Source organism: Ruditapes philippinarum, unplaced genomic scaffold (assembly GCF_026571515.1).
Source record: "Ruditapes philippinarum isolate M1 unplaced genomic scaffold, ASM2657151v2 ctg3672_1_1_1_1, whole genome shotgun sequence".
Classification (NCBI taxonomy): Eukaryota; Metazoa; Mollusca; class Bivalvia; order Venerida; family Veneridae; genus Ruditapes; species Ruditapes philippinarum.
Genome location: NW_026861837.1, coordinates 23,907 through 43,349, shown reverse-complemented (window position 1 = coordinate 43,349; position 19,443 = coordinate 23,907). Strand labels below are relative to the sequence as shown.

The following is a 19,443-nucleotide window of genomic DNA, read 5'->3' as shown; positions in this document are numbered from 1 at the left end:
ACTGAAGATGACAGTTATGAAAACAGGTACTTTCTGTCGCAAATAATATACAGACGAGTATCTCGAGGGGCCAATCCAACACTTTAACTCTGGACTATGGCTGTGTCACTGTTAATATGGTACTCAACCAATGAAAATACATGTATAACAAAGTATTAGTTGTGAAACTGGTTGTTTGATATATTATTAATTTTATCATAATTGTATATTTTCAGGTCATTAGTCAGGGCAGTCAAGACTCGTTGGATAAACATTCCAGTTTGCCGCGCATGAAAAGCTATGACGCGGCAGTTTTCGACGTGTTGCGAGTTCCACCAGAGGAATTTGCCGTAAGTTTTATAATTGTTGTTGTTGTTTTTATTCTTGTTCAATGGCGCACATAGTTGCCTAATTGTTCTTCTGTCCGTCACTTTCTGATAGCACAATTGTCTGATAATTTGCATGTTAGTGAAATATAAAAAACAAGGCATGCTGTGAGTGATATACAGTGAGTGATATACAGTGAGTGATATACAGTGAGTGATATACAGTGAGTGATATAATTATATCGGATCTTCAGTTAGAGATTTACAGTGAATGGTCATACAGTGAGATATGAGCGATAGACAATGATATACAGTGGATGATATATGATGATTAATATACAGTGAAAGATTACAATAAGTGATATTCAGCGAGAGATAGCTATACAGTGATATAAAAATACTGTATCGTACAGTGAAATATACAACAAGTAATATACAGACAGTAACTGTTATAAACTGTGGCTGATATACAGTAAAAGGTAATACGATACATATAGCAAATAAAAAATATCTATATCAGCGGCAAATCTTCATAATTATTTCATTATAATAAAGTACATATGAGCCGCCTCACAACAAAACCAACGCAATGCGTTTGCGACCAGCATGGATCCTGACCAGCCTGGGCATCTGCGCAGTCTGATCAGGGTCCATGCTGTTTGCTATCAGTTTCTCTACTTGTTATAGGGTTTGTAAGCGAACAGCATGGATCCTGATCAGACTGTGCGGACCATGCTGGTCGCAAACGCATTACATTGATTTTGTCATGACGAGGCTCAATTATATTTAATCTATTGCAGAGTCAGATAACGCTGATGGATCTACCAGTATTTAAAAACATTCAACCTGATGTAAGTATAGTTAACACTGTGATTTTGTAGTTCTACATTTTATTTATGGGGGCGTCCGTGGCAGAGTGGTTAAAGTCGTTGACTTCAAATCACTTGCCCCTCACCGCTGTGGGTCCGAATCCTGACAGGGACTTTTGAATTCTTTCATGTGAGGAAGCTATCCAGCTAGCTTTTGGAACGTCAGTGGTTCTACTTGAGTGCACGTTTGTGCCTGAAATAATGCAGGGAAGGGCAAATGAGGTCTTCCTCCACCAGTAAAGCTGGAACTTCGCCATATGATCTATACTGTGTCAGTGTGACATAAAACTCAATCAATCAAACAAATATCATTTATGTTTTTTCTCTACCTGACCGCAGTGGGTACGAATCCCCCATGAGACTTTGAAGTCATGTTTAAGAAAGCAACTCAAGTTCTACTAAGAAGCCAGCTTGTGTCAGGTTACAATACTGTACAAAAGGGGCGGGGGTGGCAATCTGAGGTCTATATCAACTAGATGTAGATCTAGTAAAGATGGAAATTTAGTCATTTTTTTACCAATACAGATTTGCCATTGTAGCTGAAACCCATTATCACAAAAATTAATAACCAAAGACAAAGTATTCTTGTACATACAAACTTCTGTCATCCTGGTGTTACAATCTTGTAGGATATTTTTATATTTGAAGCATTGCTAATATAGGGAGTCAAGATTCATGCATGACATTTGCCCCCTGACCTTACTTCATTTGTATTTGTTACGAAATACCATCGTTTTTAAAGTTTTATGGTTTTAATAACTTTAATTTATTAAGTAAATTTTTATTTTTACTTATTATAACATTGTTTAATTATGCTTCAGGAGTTAACGTCATGTGCATGGACAAACAAGGAAAAACTTATCAAGGCACCGAATGTTGTTGCCTTTACACGCAGGTTTAACCATGTAAGTATTTTACCAATATATGTATATAATCAGTTCCAAGCTTTTCTTAGCTTTCCACATTTAGTCTTCTTCTGAATAAAAATTGACATTTACAAAATAATAAATGACGCAATATCCGTTTAACTATTCGCGTAACGGAATATCCTGCTGGAGTTGGAAATTATTCCTAGAGGGGTTAGAATACAGGGAACTCTTGGTTTATCTATCTCCATGTTAAAAAAAAACAGCTTCAAAGTTTCTATATGCCCTTCACAGTATTGATGTGGCCTTTAACCTAAACCAAAAGAAGTCATGAATTTTTTAATTTTGTTTGTGTGTTTCAGGTAAATTTTTATTTTGTTTGTGTGTTTCAGGTAAATTTTTGGGTACAGAGAGAAATCTTAAACACTCAAACCGACAAGACACGGGCTGAGGTATTAGCCCATTTTATAAAAATAGGAAAGGTGAGATCATATTTTTTATATCAGCATATTAACAATGATTTCTTAGATATGACATTTTTACTTCAACAATTTCGAGGAAAAAGTCAAGCTATTATTTAATGGCTTAGTCATTTGTCTTTGTGTATTAATAAATTTCAAATGGTTACTAAACATGAAACTTGGAATAATTGCTTATCGTGACAAGGTGCAGTTGTTCGACAAGGGACATAATTCTGAAAGCAATTTTTTTTAAGGGTTATGACTAGTGATGGAAATCGGATGAAATTTGTCCCAATCGATCATCGGTTCAATCGGATGGGCCATAATCGATAACTTTTCGAATAAAGTCGCGTTAAAAAGAAATAGGGAAGAAACATTTCTTCCAAAGGCACTTGATTATATTCAGTAACATGAACTTAATTTAGCACGTTTTAACAAAGTTTTCACCTTATATAGTCATAATTTTACGAAATAGATTTTATTTTTCAATGGATGTCAAATAATAACCTCCACATCACATTATATTACTATTGTTTACATCACGTATTGATCCTGTTCAACTCCAAATTGTCTCCGAGATGATTTTTTTTTTTGCAATCGGCAAAGAAAATTACCGTCAGAATTAATTCCCTTTGATACCTTAAACATTTTCGACGACGTCGCGGAACAAATTTTTGTGAATCGATTATTGTCGCTTGACTTAACAGTAACTGATTATTGGCGACCTGCGACAATCGGAACATCACTAGTTATGACCCCTTTTTAACATAGAATTTTTAACTGGTGAGTGTTATCACAGCTTGCTGTGCTCTTTTAAGAAATATAAGATGGAATTAAAAAGAACAATTTTGATTAAAATCAAACAAAAGATAATTGTTTATTCATAACACTAACCAATATCCTGTTTAATGTAGAGCTGTCATTGATAGAGACAGTGTTGATGTATCGTTGATATTTTTCTGTCGATGAATAATGGATACACATTTTTAAAAAATCGATAATTTTTATTCATTATTTAACCGTCTATAAATTATGAAAACTCACCCAAAATGTAAACAAAAGCAGACGGACATGTCTAACACTAAGCTGTTGTTACAAAATGGACACTTTGCATATCAGTGATGACAAAAAATTGTCATAAATGGTTTGAAAATTTCAAAATATATTTAGACTGAATAGGAAACAGTGCAAACCATGACCGGACCACGCAGATGTGTCAGCTAATCTTGATCTACATTGAATCAATCAGCTACCAGAAGATTACATGTTAATCATTCTGTATATTTCAGAAATTATTAGAGCTCAATAATTTACATGCGGTGATGGCAGTGGTCTCGGCACTACAAAGTGCCGCTGTATTCCGACTGTCCAAAACTTGGATGGTGAGTATTTATTCTTCTACGAATGTCAATTCATCATACTTGTTGCGATGGGCAACAATTCTCCATTAAAACTCATCCAGTCGGTTCTGTAGATTGCATTTATTACTAGGAATGGGGGTAGAAAAAAAGTAAATTTAATAGTCATTTGCAGGGGATGTGACTTTTAATGATTGTTATATAGTGAAAGATATATTCCATATCTCACTCAAAATCAGGGTAGTTAATTACCGGTAAATAAATATATTTGGCTATCTACGTTCTTGTTACGAAAATTCTTACGAAATCAATCTGTAAAAAAGTCGCATTTATTTACAGAAACTATCCAATGAATGATATAAAGTATATTTCACCGACAAAATCCATTATTTCTGTTAATGGATTTAATTAATGACAATACAATTAACAATGGTAATATAATTAAAAAATTGATCATGTATGCATTGTTTCAGAACCTGACCAAGAAAGACAAGTCATCGTATGAAAAGATGGCCGATTTATTTTCGGAAAATAACAACCGACAACGCTTAAGAGATTATATGGATAATGTCAGATTACCTTGTATTCCATATTTAGGTAAGTTATTATTAAGTTATATGTGTTCCATATTGATGTAAGTTATATGTAATTCCATCTTTAGGTAGGTTATATGTTCCATATTTAGGTAAGTTATATTTATTCCATATTAAGGTGAATTATACCTATTCCATATTTAGGTGAGTTATATATGTTCAATATTTATGTAGGTAATATGTATCAATATTGAGGCAGGTTATATGTATTCTGTATTTCGATAAGTTATATTTGTTCCATATTTAGTAATGTTATATGTGTTCCATATTTAGGTAGGTTATATCTATTCCATATTTAGGTAAGTTATATGTTTCTATATTTAGGTAGGTTATATGTATAAAGTTATAAGAAAATATCACTTTGAAGGTGTCCTAAATTTGTAAAGGGAAGTTTCTGTTGTAATTTGGCTTGAGTTTATAGTGAAAGGGTAGGGCTGTTTAGTCATGAAACAATATGGATCATTTAATATATTATTGATTCACAATTCAGAATATTGATACAATGTAAAACCCATTTCATTAATTTTCCAAGGCCCATAACTCTAACAGATTTTTACATAATTATGGCCCTTTCTGGACTTGAAAAAAAATCTGCATTATCTGGGCTTTTGAGAAACATGACACATGCTGTCCTACTGACAGCTCTTTCACCATTTTTGAACTAATTGGGGAACTTCCTATTGTTATGACATTAAATTAATTTGGAAAAAAAACGATTTTGGCAAATACAAAATTGTGAATTTTGAGTAACTATTGTTAATATTTTGGAAAATACAAGCAGAAAAATAAAAAATTTCCATAGGAAAAAGCGAGATTTCCATGTCTGTAATATATGCCAAGATGACTGGTTTTAGACTATTTCAAAACTGGTTTAAACTGGAACGGGTTATTTACCTTTTATAGAGCACTTTGTCCTTTTATTAGGTCTAGATCACTAGGTACATGTATACTACCTGTACTAGTTTAATGATTATTAATATTTTGTTTTTGTAATATTGTGTTATATTAACATGCAATGTTATTATTGTTTGTAATTTAATAATAATGAGCCGTGTCACAACAAAACCAACATAGTCACTAGTGTGTTTGCGACCAGCATGGATCCAGGCCAGCCTGCTCATCTGCACAGTCTGATCAGGATCCATGCTGTTCCCTATCAGTTTCTCTACTTGTAATAGAATTGGTAAGCGTACAGCATGGATCCTGATCAGACTGGGTGGATGTTCAGGCTGGTCTGGATCCATGTTGGTCGCAAATGCACTTCACATATGTTGATTTTGTCATGGCGTGGCTCAATTATGAACTAACATTATCTCTGTAGATCTGAAGCTACATTCACATGGCAAGCTTACAAATTGTTGGCTTGTTTTTGTAATTATGGAACGGTCCTTATTTCCCCTAGATGATGGATTGTACAGTATAGTATTACTTCGTAAATAGATCAATGACAAAAACAGAGGGCCAATGATTGATGGGTAGTTGTTGTTGTTGTTTCGATGCCACATTCTTCGCATTCCAGGTCTCGCAGTTATTGTCTATGAGATAATATTTATTTTTGCAGTCCTACGTGTAGCTAATGTTCACTTGCCCCTCACAGCTGTGGGTTCAAATCCCGATAGGGACTTTGGATTCTTTCATTTGAGAAAGCTATCCAGTTAGCTTATGTAATGTCAGTCATTTAGTCAGATGCCCAAGTATTGCATTAAAAAATCCGAAGACCCTTATTTTACCTATAAGAATGCACAAAGGGCACATGAGGTCTGAAGGGCACATGAGGTCTTCCTTCACCAGTAAAGCTAGAAAGTTTTTTTGTGTGTGCCAGTAGTTTTAGTCATTATTTATTAATGTATACAGTTCCAATTATGCAGATATTTAGTTGGACTTATACCCAATTAGCTATGTTTGGTACAGATGTATTAATTTATCATTTTTTTGCCTTCCAAAGGCTTAAAGGAACTTAGAATAAAGCTATCCAGACATGTATATTTATTCCCAAGACAGTTGTAGCATTTCTCAGAAATAATAATGTCAAAAAGCTTGTGATAAAAAAGTAGGTTATAGGTTTTCCTAGACCATAAAATGCATTAATATAACTTAAATGGTTGAGTTGGTCTAAGTACTTTTGGAGATATTGTCCAATGTTTTGGAGATGTAGTCTGAGATTTGAAAGATATTATATATTCTCAGGTTTATATTTGTATACAATATTCTCAGGTTTATATTTGTATACAATATTCTCAGGTTTATATTTGTATACAATATTCTCAGGTTTATATTTGTATACAATATTCTCAGGTTTATATTTGTATATAATATTCTAGGGTTTATATTTGTTTTTAATATTCTCAGGTTTATATTTGTATATAATATTCTCAGGTTTACATTTGTATATAATATTCTCAGGTTTATATTTGTATATAATATTCTCAAGTTCATATTTGTATATAATATTCTCACGTTCATATTTGTATATAATATTCTCAGGTTTACATTTGTATATAATATTCTCAGGTTTATATTTGTATATAATACTCTCAAGTTTATATTTGTATATAATATTCTCAAGTTTATATTTGTATACAATATTCTCAGGTTTATATTTGTTTACAATATTCTCAGGTTTATATTTGTATAAAGTATTCTCAGGTTAATATTTATATATAATATTCTCAGGTTTATATCTGTATATAATATTCTTGGGTTCATATTTGTATATAATACTCTGGGGTTCATGTTTGTTTATAATATACTCAGGTTTATATGATATTCTCAGGTTCATAATTGTATACAATATTCTGAGGTTAATATTTATATACAATATTTTCAGGTTCATATTTGTATATGAAATTCTCAGGTTTATATTTGTATATAATATTCTCAGGTTTATATTTGACGGATTTTACAGATTTATATTTGGTTTATATATTTCAGGTTTATATTTGACGGATTTTACAGATTTATATTTGGTTTATATATTTCAGGTTCATATTTGACGGATTTTACAGATTTATATTTGGTTTATATATTTCAGGTTCATATTTGAAGTATTTTACAGGTTTATATTTAGGTTTATATATTTCAGGTTTATATTTAGGTTTATATATTTCAGGTTTATATTTGTTTTCTATATTTCAGGTTTATATTTGACTGACCTGATCTATATAGACGTTGCTCATCCACATCATGGTGGTATGGAAAGTCATCATCGTAAACTACAGATGAACAATATACTGAGAGTTATTGCTGACCTTCAACAATCTACATATGGTATAACTATATTATGTTTGTATTACTACCTGTATGGTTTAACTAAGTGGCATGGTTCAACTTAGTGGTATGATATGGTTAAACTAAGTGATATGGTTTGACTACATTGTATGGTTCAACTAAGTTGTATGTTTTAACTAAGTGGTATGGTTCAACTAAGTGGTATGATATGGTTAAACTTAGTGATATTGTTTGACTAAGTGGTATGGTTCAACTAAATGTTTCAAATGAACTTTTAAATGTTTTGTAATCAAATGTTTCAAATGGTATTTTAAATGTTGTTTTGTTGTTGTTGTTGTTTTTACAGAGCCTGAAGTTAAGGAGCATGTTCAGAATTACCTGAAGTCTGTGCGGTATATAGAAGAACTACAGAAGTTTGTTGAAGATGATAATTATAAGTGAGTATATTTATGAGCCGCGTCACGACAAAACCAACATAATGCGTTTGCGACCAGCATGGAGATATTGTCTTCTGCGCAGTCTGATCAGGATCCATGCTGTTCGATATCAGTTTCTCTACTTGTTACAGGGTTGGTAAGCGAAAAGCATGGATCCTGATCAGACTGTGTGGATGCTAAGGCTGGTCTGGATCCATGCTGGTGGCAAACATACTATATTGGTTTTGTCATGGTACGGATCAATTTTATCAAAACTCTTTGATTTGATTGTCTAATTGTTAATTGCATATTCTCAGCTTGTAGCTAGCGCAATTAATTTTCAAAGTTATTGTGAAATTTACCAATTTGGGAAAATATGTCAGCATTCAGTATGTGAAAATTCTTAAGTAAATTGGGGTAAATTTCATTCTCAGTTGTTGGAATTTGATTTTAGGTACCCTTCTCCACTTTTCTGAATTCCCATGCTGTATTTTACCCATCAGAAAGCCACAAGTTGATTTGAAAATTGAAAAGAAAAAAAATCAACTGGTTAAGAAAAAAAAAACTTAAACCATTCGACCATCGCTACCCTGATTAAATTGTTTATAAATTGATTCTCCTGTGTTTGAACAATATTAGTGAATATTATTTTGAATAAGTAAATGTTTTTGTATATAAAAGTGTTAATTTTTATTGCTTTAAATTACAGGTTGTCATTAAAGTTGGAGCCACCCATCTCTAACACGACGATGTCTACGTCAAGGGAAGATGTGAGTACATGTCCCCCATCGCCCACGTCAGAGCCCAGATATACTCACACACTTACCCCTGGTCCCTCAAACACGGGGAAACATCATGGCCACAGAAAATCCAAAAGTTTAAGTGCAAAGTAAGTTAACAATTAATGACAATAAAGTAATATTTTCATTATACAAGGGAGATAATAGGAATTATAATGAATTAAAGCAGTCTTGATTTACTTCCCTTTAACTTGCTAGCTTTATATGATATTTCTCTTACATACGGGGAGAATGATTTATGTTGTTTCATTACCAGTTTGTTAAACATTATTTTTTTACATTTGATTGGTTCCAATATTGTTACTGCAGACTGGTTTCCATTTTTTTTTTTTTTTTGGTTAAATGTTTTTTACTTTGAAAAATCAACATATTTTATTCAGTATACTGGGTATTCTGAGTTTTCCAGAGTTTTGTTTAACATGATAAAGACAAATAAAGCATTCTTCCAGTTTCTTAGTACCAGTAAATTAGAAAGGAAAGAAAAAGGAAAGAAAAAGGGTAACAAATAATATTTTTTTAATAACGGCAATAAGAATAAATAGGAAAACAATAATCATTGTATGTTGGATGTATGGAGGATACCACTTTTTCAATCTACAGTTTTTCCTGTCCCAGTTTCCTAAGCTGTGCAGGTGGGGTACCAGAGCGATCGCAGAGTCTTCCAACCAAAACAACCGCGCCGTACGTGAAAGGTGTGCGACACTTGTTAGACGACAGTGTCCTTGAGGAAGAGTCGCCCTGCGCGTCTAGTGACGGTTCACTGTGTAAAGGTAGGTAGCTTAGATCTGTCAATATATTAATAATTGAGCCGCGTCACAACATAACCAACATAGTGCGTTTGCGACCAGCATGGATCTAGACCAGCCTGCTCATCTACGCAGTCTGATCAAGATCCATGCAGTTTGCTTACAAACCCTATTACAAGTAGAGAAACTGATAGCCAACAGCATGGATCCTGATCAGACTTGAGCGGATGCTCAGGCTGGTCTGGATCCATGCTGGTCGCAAACACACTATGTTGATTTTGTCATGGCTCATATCATTGTCAAGTTAACTACCTTCGTGTAACTTGCAGAAACTTTTATGCTCCCATTTATGCAACTTTTACGATGAAGCAAAATGACTATTGTTGGTTAACATCCAGAGGAATCTATCAGTAAAATGATCAACTGGGGGGTGGTGGGATGGGGGTTGGATGAGGTTACCACAATAAATGGATTTTTGCAATGGCTCTATCTTCAATGCCTCACATATAATCATGATAATCGTGTTAATATGTCAAGCATAAAATTGTGTTATTGGGTTAAATGCCACACACTAAATTATTTTAAAGCAGAAAGCAGCATGCCTGCAGATGAGTGGAAATATTTCAATAAATCAAACTTGTGAAAAATGTACTAAGATTTTGGAAAAGTAGAAACATTCAAGATTCAAGTAATAATTTACATGTTATGAGCGATTACTAGTGAATCTTTCATTACCCATAACTATATTTCTAGTACGCAGTAACGGCATATTTTGACCTCTTTTTGTAATTAACATGGGGTTGTAAGTGTTATTGATAATGACTGTGTAAATTGCTTTATTTAGTTTTCTATACAACATTATACATTTAATTTCATTTTTGAAATTTTCATGACAATAAGCATTAATCTGGAGGCATGTTGCTTTAAAGGGACTCCACTGAGGTTTAAAGGTCTAAAAACATAACATTTAAATTTCTTACATAAATGAGATGGGGCACTTTAAACAGAAATAAATGCAAAGATAGTGAAGAAATATACTTTGAAATTGAAAATCGTATTTTTATGCTCTTCTTAGCCCGATTTGAGTGAAAAGTGTTTAAACGCTTTTCATTTTGGGTCATTTTTTTTACAATCTGGAAAAGCGAAGTGCGCGAATGATTTGAAATTTTGCACAAAGATTAGTGGTCTAAACCTACATCAAATGGTACATTTATCTGGAAAAAATATTTTCAGTCCCATCATGTCAAAAAACCTCAGTGGAGTCCCTTTAAAGGTTTAATGTGTAGCACACGTGTAATGGTGTGTTTTTATTTTTTTCAACTTTACCAGGCTGTGCATTATGCGTTACAGGTGGTGATACAGAAGACCTGACCGAGACCAGTTCGAGCGATCAAGATGTGTACTGGCCTGCCGACAAGTAAGCTTTCCATTCCCTAGTTTATTATTAGAGATAAAATATGAGGAACATTGGTTACTTATTAAATTGTTGATTTGCCTCTTGACTGCTGCGAGGTTAACTTACCCCTCAGAGATTTTGGGATTCTTAATGCGAAGAAGCTAATCAGCTAGCTTAAGAAAGGTCGGAGGTTATACTTGGGTATAAATATAGATAATGCACTGAGGGGCACCCTGGGAGTGTCTTCCTGAACCAGTTAAGCTAGAGAATTGCTATTGCCCAACTAGAAATAAAACCAACAAAACAGGAGAAGCCTTTGTCAACAGATGTTTTTAATTTGCTTGTATAATTGACTTTAGCAAATGTTCCTTACAAATCGTGGCTGTCTTTTTGGCACCAAGAAAAATGCTTCAAGGAGCAAATAGTTTACCAGCCTGAAAAAAATATTACTGTTATACTTGCGTTTGCTCATGACTAAAATAATACAAAGGGGGACACTTGAGGACACTCCATCATAGAGGGATGTTTGAGGTGTTCTAAGCGACACTTGAAGTGTTCCTCCACAATATAGGGGCACTTGAGGTGTTTCTCCACCATAGAGGGACACTTGAGGTGTTTCTCCACCATAGAGGGACACTTGAGGTGTTTCTCCACCATAGAGGGACACTTGGTGTTTCTCCACCATAGAGGGACACTTGAGGAGGAGTTCCTTCAGCAAGATAGCCTTAAAGTTGGCATGTGACTTAAAGTGTGTTGATGTAACTAAAAATCTTAACAAATGCAAGATAAATACCTTAAGTTCTTGTAAACATGCCTAAAGAATTTGTTCATGGTATTTAACGTTGTTTGTTATATATTTATATTTTTACAGTTTGCGGCCATCTTTAGATTCAGACAAACAATACCAACAAAGTTTTACATGCCAGGGTTGTTTGAAAAGGAAAACATTGTTGAAGGAAGGCAGAAAACCAACGGTAATGATAATCAACGGATTAGTTTCCCCTTGAACCTGCAGAATTTCTTAAATGGACATGATCAACTTCAATTTATAGAACTGTTTTTCAAATGAAGATTTTTATTCTATTTGTGCTCCTGAAAATATTTTGAAATTCAAAATTCTCACTTCATAGTGAGATTTAATACACTGTAACTATAAATAGTTACAAAATTATTACTTTAAAAAGTTACTATAAATAGTAAAAAAATTGTTACAACAAATAGTGACAAAATTGTTACTATAAATAGTAATTGGATTGAGAGCCCCTGTAAATGTATTGAGCAAATTCATAAATCTTTTAACTATATTTTACAGGTGGCAGCATGGACCCGTTACTGGGTGGCACTGTGGGGAACCAATTTACTTTATTTTCCTGCCAAAAACTTGCGAAAAATAGAAAGGAATTCTGTAAGTATTTTTTTTCTTCTGATAAAACAATTTTAATTTTATTCTAGCCAGAGGCATGCAATAATAATATGAGTAAATTCAACTTGTTTAATGAATTTAATATTAAACCTACACTCATTCAATATCCTCTATTTATGTAATTGGTTAAATGTTTGTTTAATATATTGATAAGATGAAATTCTTAACCAAACTAGGTAACTTGAAAGAATAATATTTGTAAATTTTCATCCATGAAGATAGCATATATTTTTTCAAAAAAAAAACAACAACAACAAAGAATGTTTTTGTTTTGTGTTGTGTTAAAATTCTTGAATTCATGAGATTTTTTGTGCTGAAACATCTTCCAAATTTGACTCAAAAATTTAGAAATCTGAAAAGAACATGACAGTTTTACATGGTGGTTTGTTGTTTTTTGTTGTGGGTTTTTTTGTACAGTTTTTCATAGTATAACCTGATATTTATTATAGTTTGAACATTTTATCATTGTCTTCCACAGTTTAAGTCCAGTCCCAGTAAGATGACCTCTGTAGTCGGTTGGATGGTAGTCATGGGAGATAATCCATTACAACCAGATGCATTCCAAATCACAGATCCAGTCAAAGGTAAATTACCTCCCTTTACTTACAAAAAAAAATATTTTGGAGAAAAAACAAATGAAGTAATACATGTTTCTTTAAGAGTTTATGGCATTTATTATTTTTTTTCATGAGAAAACCAACGTAACGTGTTTGCAACTAGCATGGATCCAGATCAGCCTGCGCATCCTTACAGTCTGATCAGGATCCATGCTGTTCGCTATCAGTTTCTCTACTTGTTATAGGGTCTGTAAGTAAATAATTTACCCTTAATCTGCTGGTAGCTACAGAACTAACTTGTGCAGCCAGTGCATCAGCGAGCACATCCATACCAACTGATCATGGTCTGTTCACAATTTAGTCAGTTTTATGTAAATTAATTATGAATAGATGATTTGTCAAGATTAAAATGATATACAAGATCTTTTAAGATATTTGGCAAAAGGGGAGCAGTGGCTAAGGTGTCTGTCTCTCAACCTAGGGATCATGGGTTCAAGTACTAATCAGGTCATGTCCATGTTTCTTTATATGACACCAGTACTGGTTGGTTCCAGGAAGCGGACTTGAAAGTCATGAATATATGTTGCAAGAACTTGTTTTTGCAATCGAGTTTAAATAAATATGTTTAAACCAAGATGTTTGGCATAGTAAAGGGTTCAAGTTGTTTGGCATAGTAAGGGGTTCATATTTGACATTGGTCATATTTCAGGAAATCAGTATAAATTTCGTGCGGGAACACAAGCCCAGGCTTTAGTATGGTGTAGACATCTAAGTGAGGCTTCCAAGAAATATCAGGCACAGGTTGGTTCTTTCAAATCTAATCTTTTCTAATGAAAAACACACAACTTCTTTCAATGTCTCATTTTTTTTGGAAAATACCGATCCGGAGATTTGCATACATGCTTTATTAATATCTGTAATCTTGAAATTAATTTGTCTGTATATAATTATAATACTGCATGTTTGTAACGTTGCTTTGCATTGGATAATCGTGACATTTATATAGTTTTATATACATGGCTACTGTCAGTTTAATAAGTCACATTTTTCCTCTTAAAAAGGAATTTTGCTGTATTATAAATTAGTCATAAAGGTTCCTGACATGTTATATGGCCATATATAAACGGTTGTTTGCAATTTATCCCTTGCCTAGCGCTTCGGGTTATATATGCATAAAACCATTTATATAGGGCCATATAATATGTCAAAAAATCTTCATAACTAATAATATAACATTCTGTTAAATGTGATGTAACAAAATGTTCAGCCAAGACAAGTGATATCAACAAAGGTGTGATTTATTTTTTTATACCAAACTCGCCTATATTCAAGATATTAAACATCTTAAAAGAAATATCCAGTGACTAAAACCAGGCACTTGTTTTCACTAAGATTTTAGAATCAGGATCACCATCAAATTTTAAAACTCCAAAAATATACTGCATTGTTTATTCTCATAGATTTAATATTTTATAAAAGTTTTTTTTTTCTGATTTCAGACTCAGCCAAATCTGATGTCATTTGACTGAGGATCATGGCCATGATATATATACTCTAAACTGTGATACACTCAAACTACATGCCTTCCATGAATCTGATTGGATACTGCCAGTCACATGACTATTTTTGTCTAGTCTGATTGGACAAAACATTGTAAAAAAAAAAGGATCATGTGACTGTTGAAGTTGAAGCTGATTGGCCAGTTATTTATAGCAATATGACAAAGTCATGTGATTGCAATTCTCAGCTGTGATTTGATGAGGGATGCAGGACACGTTTAGATTTAGCAGAAATCTGATAGCATATGCTCAACTTTTCACTAGATTCCAGAAAAAAGTGTCAGCATTTCGAACAAACATATTTCAGCTTTCAGCTTTTTAGTGATGGTTCAAACTGGATATTACAATACCGGACCATTTAATTACGGCCATAGATTTTCCAGAGGAGTATTATACAATATAAATGAACCAGTGACTGTATTGGCCTATATAACTGTTGTGGATGATATTCAGTTGATTGGATCAACAATCATGTTAAACTTTGATGATTATTCTTGGCCAGTGAAAAAAAAAAAAACTTCGAAGATTCTGAGGTGCAATTTATTGTTATTTTTCCGTGTTCAACATTTGTTCTTTTGGGTTTTTTTTTTCTGTGTGACTTTTGTAACTGGAGTATAATGGACCAGTGCTATATGTAAGTCAAACAGTCCTGTCAGTGCTTGTTTTTTGGTGGGTTACCCAAAAGCTCTCACAAAATGTGCAATACTACATAAATATGTACTTTCTTGTAAATGTTGCTATGTAACCAATGTGTATAAATTGACAAGGGAACTAACTCTATGAAATGATATATATCTAGTTAAAAAAAAGATTCGGTTTTGGTGTGTGGTTGGTTTTTTTTTGTGATATTTTTTTGCATACTTCATAATGCTTTCCACATTTTTTCGTTTCGTTGTTATTCGTAATTTTTAAAAGATTGAAAAAAAAATCTTTTCGATTTGTGGTAAGATTTTGAGAAAATGCACTTTCCAGTTTTTATTGAAAATTTATTTTATCCATCAGTTCCGATTATTTGAATTATACAAGTACCTGTTGAAAAATAAAGGATGTTTTTAGAGCTTGTTACTTCCTGTGAAAATTAAGAAGTTCAAGTTGAAGACAAAGGTAGAGGTTTGGTGACTTCAAACTTTCTTCCCTGAGCAAATAAAAAGTTGCAGATGTAGTTACTTCCCCTGTAAATAAAGATAGACTGTGTTACTTCCCTTGAAATTTAGAAATTTTCCTTTTAATCATTTAAAATATAAAAGACTTGTAACTTCCTCTTATATTGTATAAAGATCATACAGCATAGTTACTTCCCCTGATCTAAATAAAAAATATTACTCTAATTAATTCCCTTGGTTATTCATTTTAAACTTATTTTAAGCATGATGATTATATGGGTCTTATTTAATATCACCTAGACATATATGTTTATTTACCTATTTCTTATAATGAATTGCAAAGGTACAGTTGCTTCCCCTTGTTGGAACATTGAACCTAATGAAATAATACAGTTACTTCCCTTGATTATTTTAAAGATATCATTACTTCCCTTGATTTAATTGTAATTTATGAAATTTCAAAATTTGTGAATTGTCCACTTGTTAGTGATTTTTCACAAGTTTAAATTGATGTAAGTAGATACTCATAGTTAAGTAGATTTTTCACCATGTAGACCAAAGTTGTATATGCTTTTAATGATTTAAGGCCATCCTTAAAAAAATGTTTGTTTGCAGTAACCCGACCCAGAATTTTCAAGGTGGGTAGGTAGGTCGATTTTTTTTTTTTTCTTCTTTTTTTTTTATTGAACTGTACTCCCAAATAAACATGGAATTTCAAAATGCTGGACAATATATGCTTTGATAATCTGGTAACAATTAATAAATTGATAACTGAATTCTAATTTAATAAGCACTACATTTTATTTCTTCTATTAACCTTTAAAAGAACGAAAACAAAACACATTGCATAATTTTCTGATTCAAAAAAAATAATTTTTTTATCCAGACCATGAAAAAACATTTGAGTAGGGGCAAATTTTGTGAGTAGGTCGCGTTACTGCAAACGAACATTTTTTTAAGGATGGCCTAATAATTTTAATTTGGCTATTTTAGAGATTGTGAAAAATTGTTATGTTTCAAGTACATATGAGCCATGTCATGACAAAACCAACATAATGGGTTTGCGACCAGCATGGATCCAGACCAGCCTGCGCATCCGCGCAGTCTGATCAGGATCCATGCTGTTCACTTACAAACTCTATTACATGTAGAGAAACTGATAGCGAACAGCATGGATCCTGATCAGACTGCGCGGATGCGCAGGCTGGTCTGGATCCATGCTGGTCGCAAACCCATTATGTTGGTTTTGTCGTGACGCGGCTCATATACCTTTTCAAAAACAGTGGAAAGTTGATTTTTATAAATATTTTACTCTTTTTTTTTTTTAATCTCCCTTTGGATATCTTAAAATCTCTTACTGAATGTATGACACAGACATCTATATCATAGAAAAGTGATTTGAATTTTTTTTTCTCAAACTTAAAATTGATACACAGATTGACTATCATAGTTACTGAATATTTTATATCTTTTTGCCATTGTGAGAAACAAAATGAAACTAACCCAAAGAGTGAAAATTTACCCTGAATAGTTAATTTACCCCTAAAGAGAAAAATCAAAGAAAAGCATAGTTTTTCTTCTCTTTTTTGCTTCAAGTCAAATTATCGAAGATTAGTTAAGTAGGTTATTAAATAATTTCAACACATTTGTAAAGGAAATGATTTGTATTCATGGTTTTTATATTCAAATCATACTTTTCATTTTTGTAAGTTCATCTTAATAACATAGGCATAATTATTTCAGTTGTAAAGTTTATAATACATAGGTAATATTTTCCCATACTTACGTTCATCAACATAATATGTAGGGTACACATTTATTTTATTTATTCTGTTATTGAATCCATTGGTACACATATGTTTATTTTATTCATTCTATTTATATATTTGCCCCCATATTTTATTCTGTAACAGTACATGAACCTGGTACCTGGTGTTGGTAACGTGTTCTACCCATGTGCCCAGTGCGGGCCAGCGCGGACCAAAATCAGCCAACACTTCTCATTGTCTGCACAGTTTGACATTCAGTCAGTACATACATTTATATTGAAATTTTCACCTAAAAATGCTGAATAGTTATGTCCAGATTGAAAGATAGATGAGTCCATTTGTGATATATACTAGGTACTGGTCTGGTTGATAGCGTTTAGTTAATCAATACTGGTAAACAAAACCCAAATAAAAATGATATAATTGTATGGTTGAATAAACTACAAATAAATTAAATGAAGGTAACTTTTTTTATAAAGAATTGTGTTTGACTGATTTATAAAAAATAAAAATTTGGTTGTTTAGTTTGAAGTCATTGTATCTTAAAGTATTAATTTCGCAACTGCATTTTCTGCTCCAGAAATCGCTTATTGGTCTTGTTTTGTTGGTGTAAGGAGAGTGGGTGGGGGGAGGTTATATTTTATCAAGAAATTTGTTGGTATTTATTCGCATCAGCTTTTATTTCAACTTTGATATGTAGGGGAAAAAAAACATCATTTCAAGTTTTCATAGATATATATGTATAAAAAGATATATAATATATGTTTCGTTTTTGGGAAAGATTTTTTTGCAATGATTTTATTGTGAGTGAAAATACAAGCTTATAAAAGGTAGGAATAAATTATACAGCCTCATAGTCCCTTATTCTGATGTATAAATATAATTTATTATATACTTACAAATGAAATATTGGTGAAATATTTTATCCAAGGTATGGGTTAACAATAAAAGTAAATTAAATGATTACTGAATTAATGTTTCAGATTTCAGAAAAATATTATATATATAAAAAAAAACCAATAATGCATAGTTAAGAGAGGTGTGTTCATTTATAGTATTTTTTTCCACAAAAAAAATAAATATTTAAAAAAACAAACAAAACTTGCTACACAGAAGCATTGGAAATTTCAATAGGAGTTAAACATATGAAAATATATTAATATGTTATTACAAGTTTTAAAATGACTTCATTTTAGAAGTTAGTTGTACAATTTATCCATTAAAATCATGTACTGGGACAGAAATACTTGAATTAGTTCAGTGATGATACATAAACATGTATTACTTAACTTAGTTAAAGGTACAGTAAAGCTGAACGCCTCCAGATGAGCAAAAACATTTCGATAAAATCAAACCTGAGAAAAATGTACAAAAATTGTAGGAAAAGTATAAAGATTCAAAATTTTAATAATAAATTACATGTGATGTTTGAATTATGGCCGATTTTTCAGTTTTTACCTCGACTATTCGAAGAATATGAGAGCTATTGTAGTCGCCCCGGCGTCGGCGTCCGCGTCCGCGTCGGCGTCTGCGTTGGTTAAAGTTTTTTGTAAAGTCAAATATCTCAGTTATTACTTGAGATATTCAATTGAAACTTACAATACTTATTTATAGTAACAAGGTACATCAGATTGACAAGTTGGATAACTCTGCATACAATATTGACAGAATTATGCCCCTTTTTAACTTAGAAATTTTGGTTAAAGTTTTTTGTAAAGTCAAATATCTCAATTATTGCTTGAGATAATCAATTGAAACTTACAATACTTATTTATAGTAACAAAGTACATCAGATTGACAAGTTGGATAACTCTGCCTACAATATTGACAGAATTATGCCCCTTTTTAACTTAGAAATTTTGGTTAAAGTTTTTTGTAAAGTCAAATATTTCAATTATTGCTGGAGATATTCAATTGAAACTTACAATACTTATTCATAGTAACAAGGTACATCAGATTGACAAGTTGGATAACTCTGCCTACAATATTGACAG

General features: G+C 32.3%; 1 protein-coding gene across 9 annotated transcripts in view; it reads left to right on the top strand.

The window, feature by feature from the left end:
• LOC132716985 (ras-specific guanine nucleotide-releasing factor RalGPS2-like) overlaps positions 1 to 18,149 on the top strand; it is a 52,285-nt gene extending 34,136 nt beyond the window's left edge. For 7 of the 9 annotated variants that reach the window (XM_060700334.1, XM_060700335.1, XM_060700330.1 and 4 more), the window contains 16 exons: positions 216 to 329; positions 1,106 to 1,156; positions 1,996 to 2,079; positions 2,433 to 2,522; positions 3,791 to 3,883; positions 4,333 to 4,456; positions 7,588 to 7,719; positions 8,027 to 8,117; positions 8,806 to 8,985; positions 9,497 to 9,666; positions 10,972 to 11,059; positions 11,910 to 12,012; positions 12,351 to 12,443; positions 12,940 to 13,045; positions 13,728 to 13,819; positions 14,518 to 18,149. In XM_060700334.1, the coding sequence (XP_060556317.1) occupies positions 216 to 329; positions 1,106 to 1,156; positions 1,996 to 2,079; positions 2,433 to 2,522; positions 3,791 to 3,883; positions 4,333 to 4,456; positions 7,588 to 7,719; positions 8,027 to 8,117; positions 8,806 to 8,985; positions 9,497 to 9,666; positions 10,972 to 11,059; positions 11,910 to 12,012; positions 12,351 to 12,443; positions 12,940 to 13,045; positions 13,728 to 13,819; positions 14,518 to 14,547 (1,641 nt within the window). In that variant the 3' untranslated portion in view covers positions 14,548 to 18,149. The remainder of the gene's footprint in view (positions 1 to 215; positions 330 to 1,105; positions 1,157 to 1,995; positions 2,080 to 2,432; positions 2,523 to 3,790; positions 3,884 to 4,332; positions 4,457 to 7,587; positions 7,720 to 8,026; positions 8,118 to 8,805; positions 8,986 to 9,496; positions 9,667 to 10,971; positions 11,060 to 11,909; positions 12,013 to 12,350; positions 12,444 to 12,939; positions 13,046 to 13,727; positions 13,820 to 14,517) is intronic. The other 2 variants (XM_060700331.1, XM_060700333.1) reach the window with 2 other exon arrangements.
• The last annotated feature ends 1,294 nt before the right edge of the window (positions 18,150 to 19,443 follow it).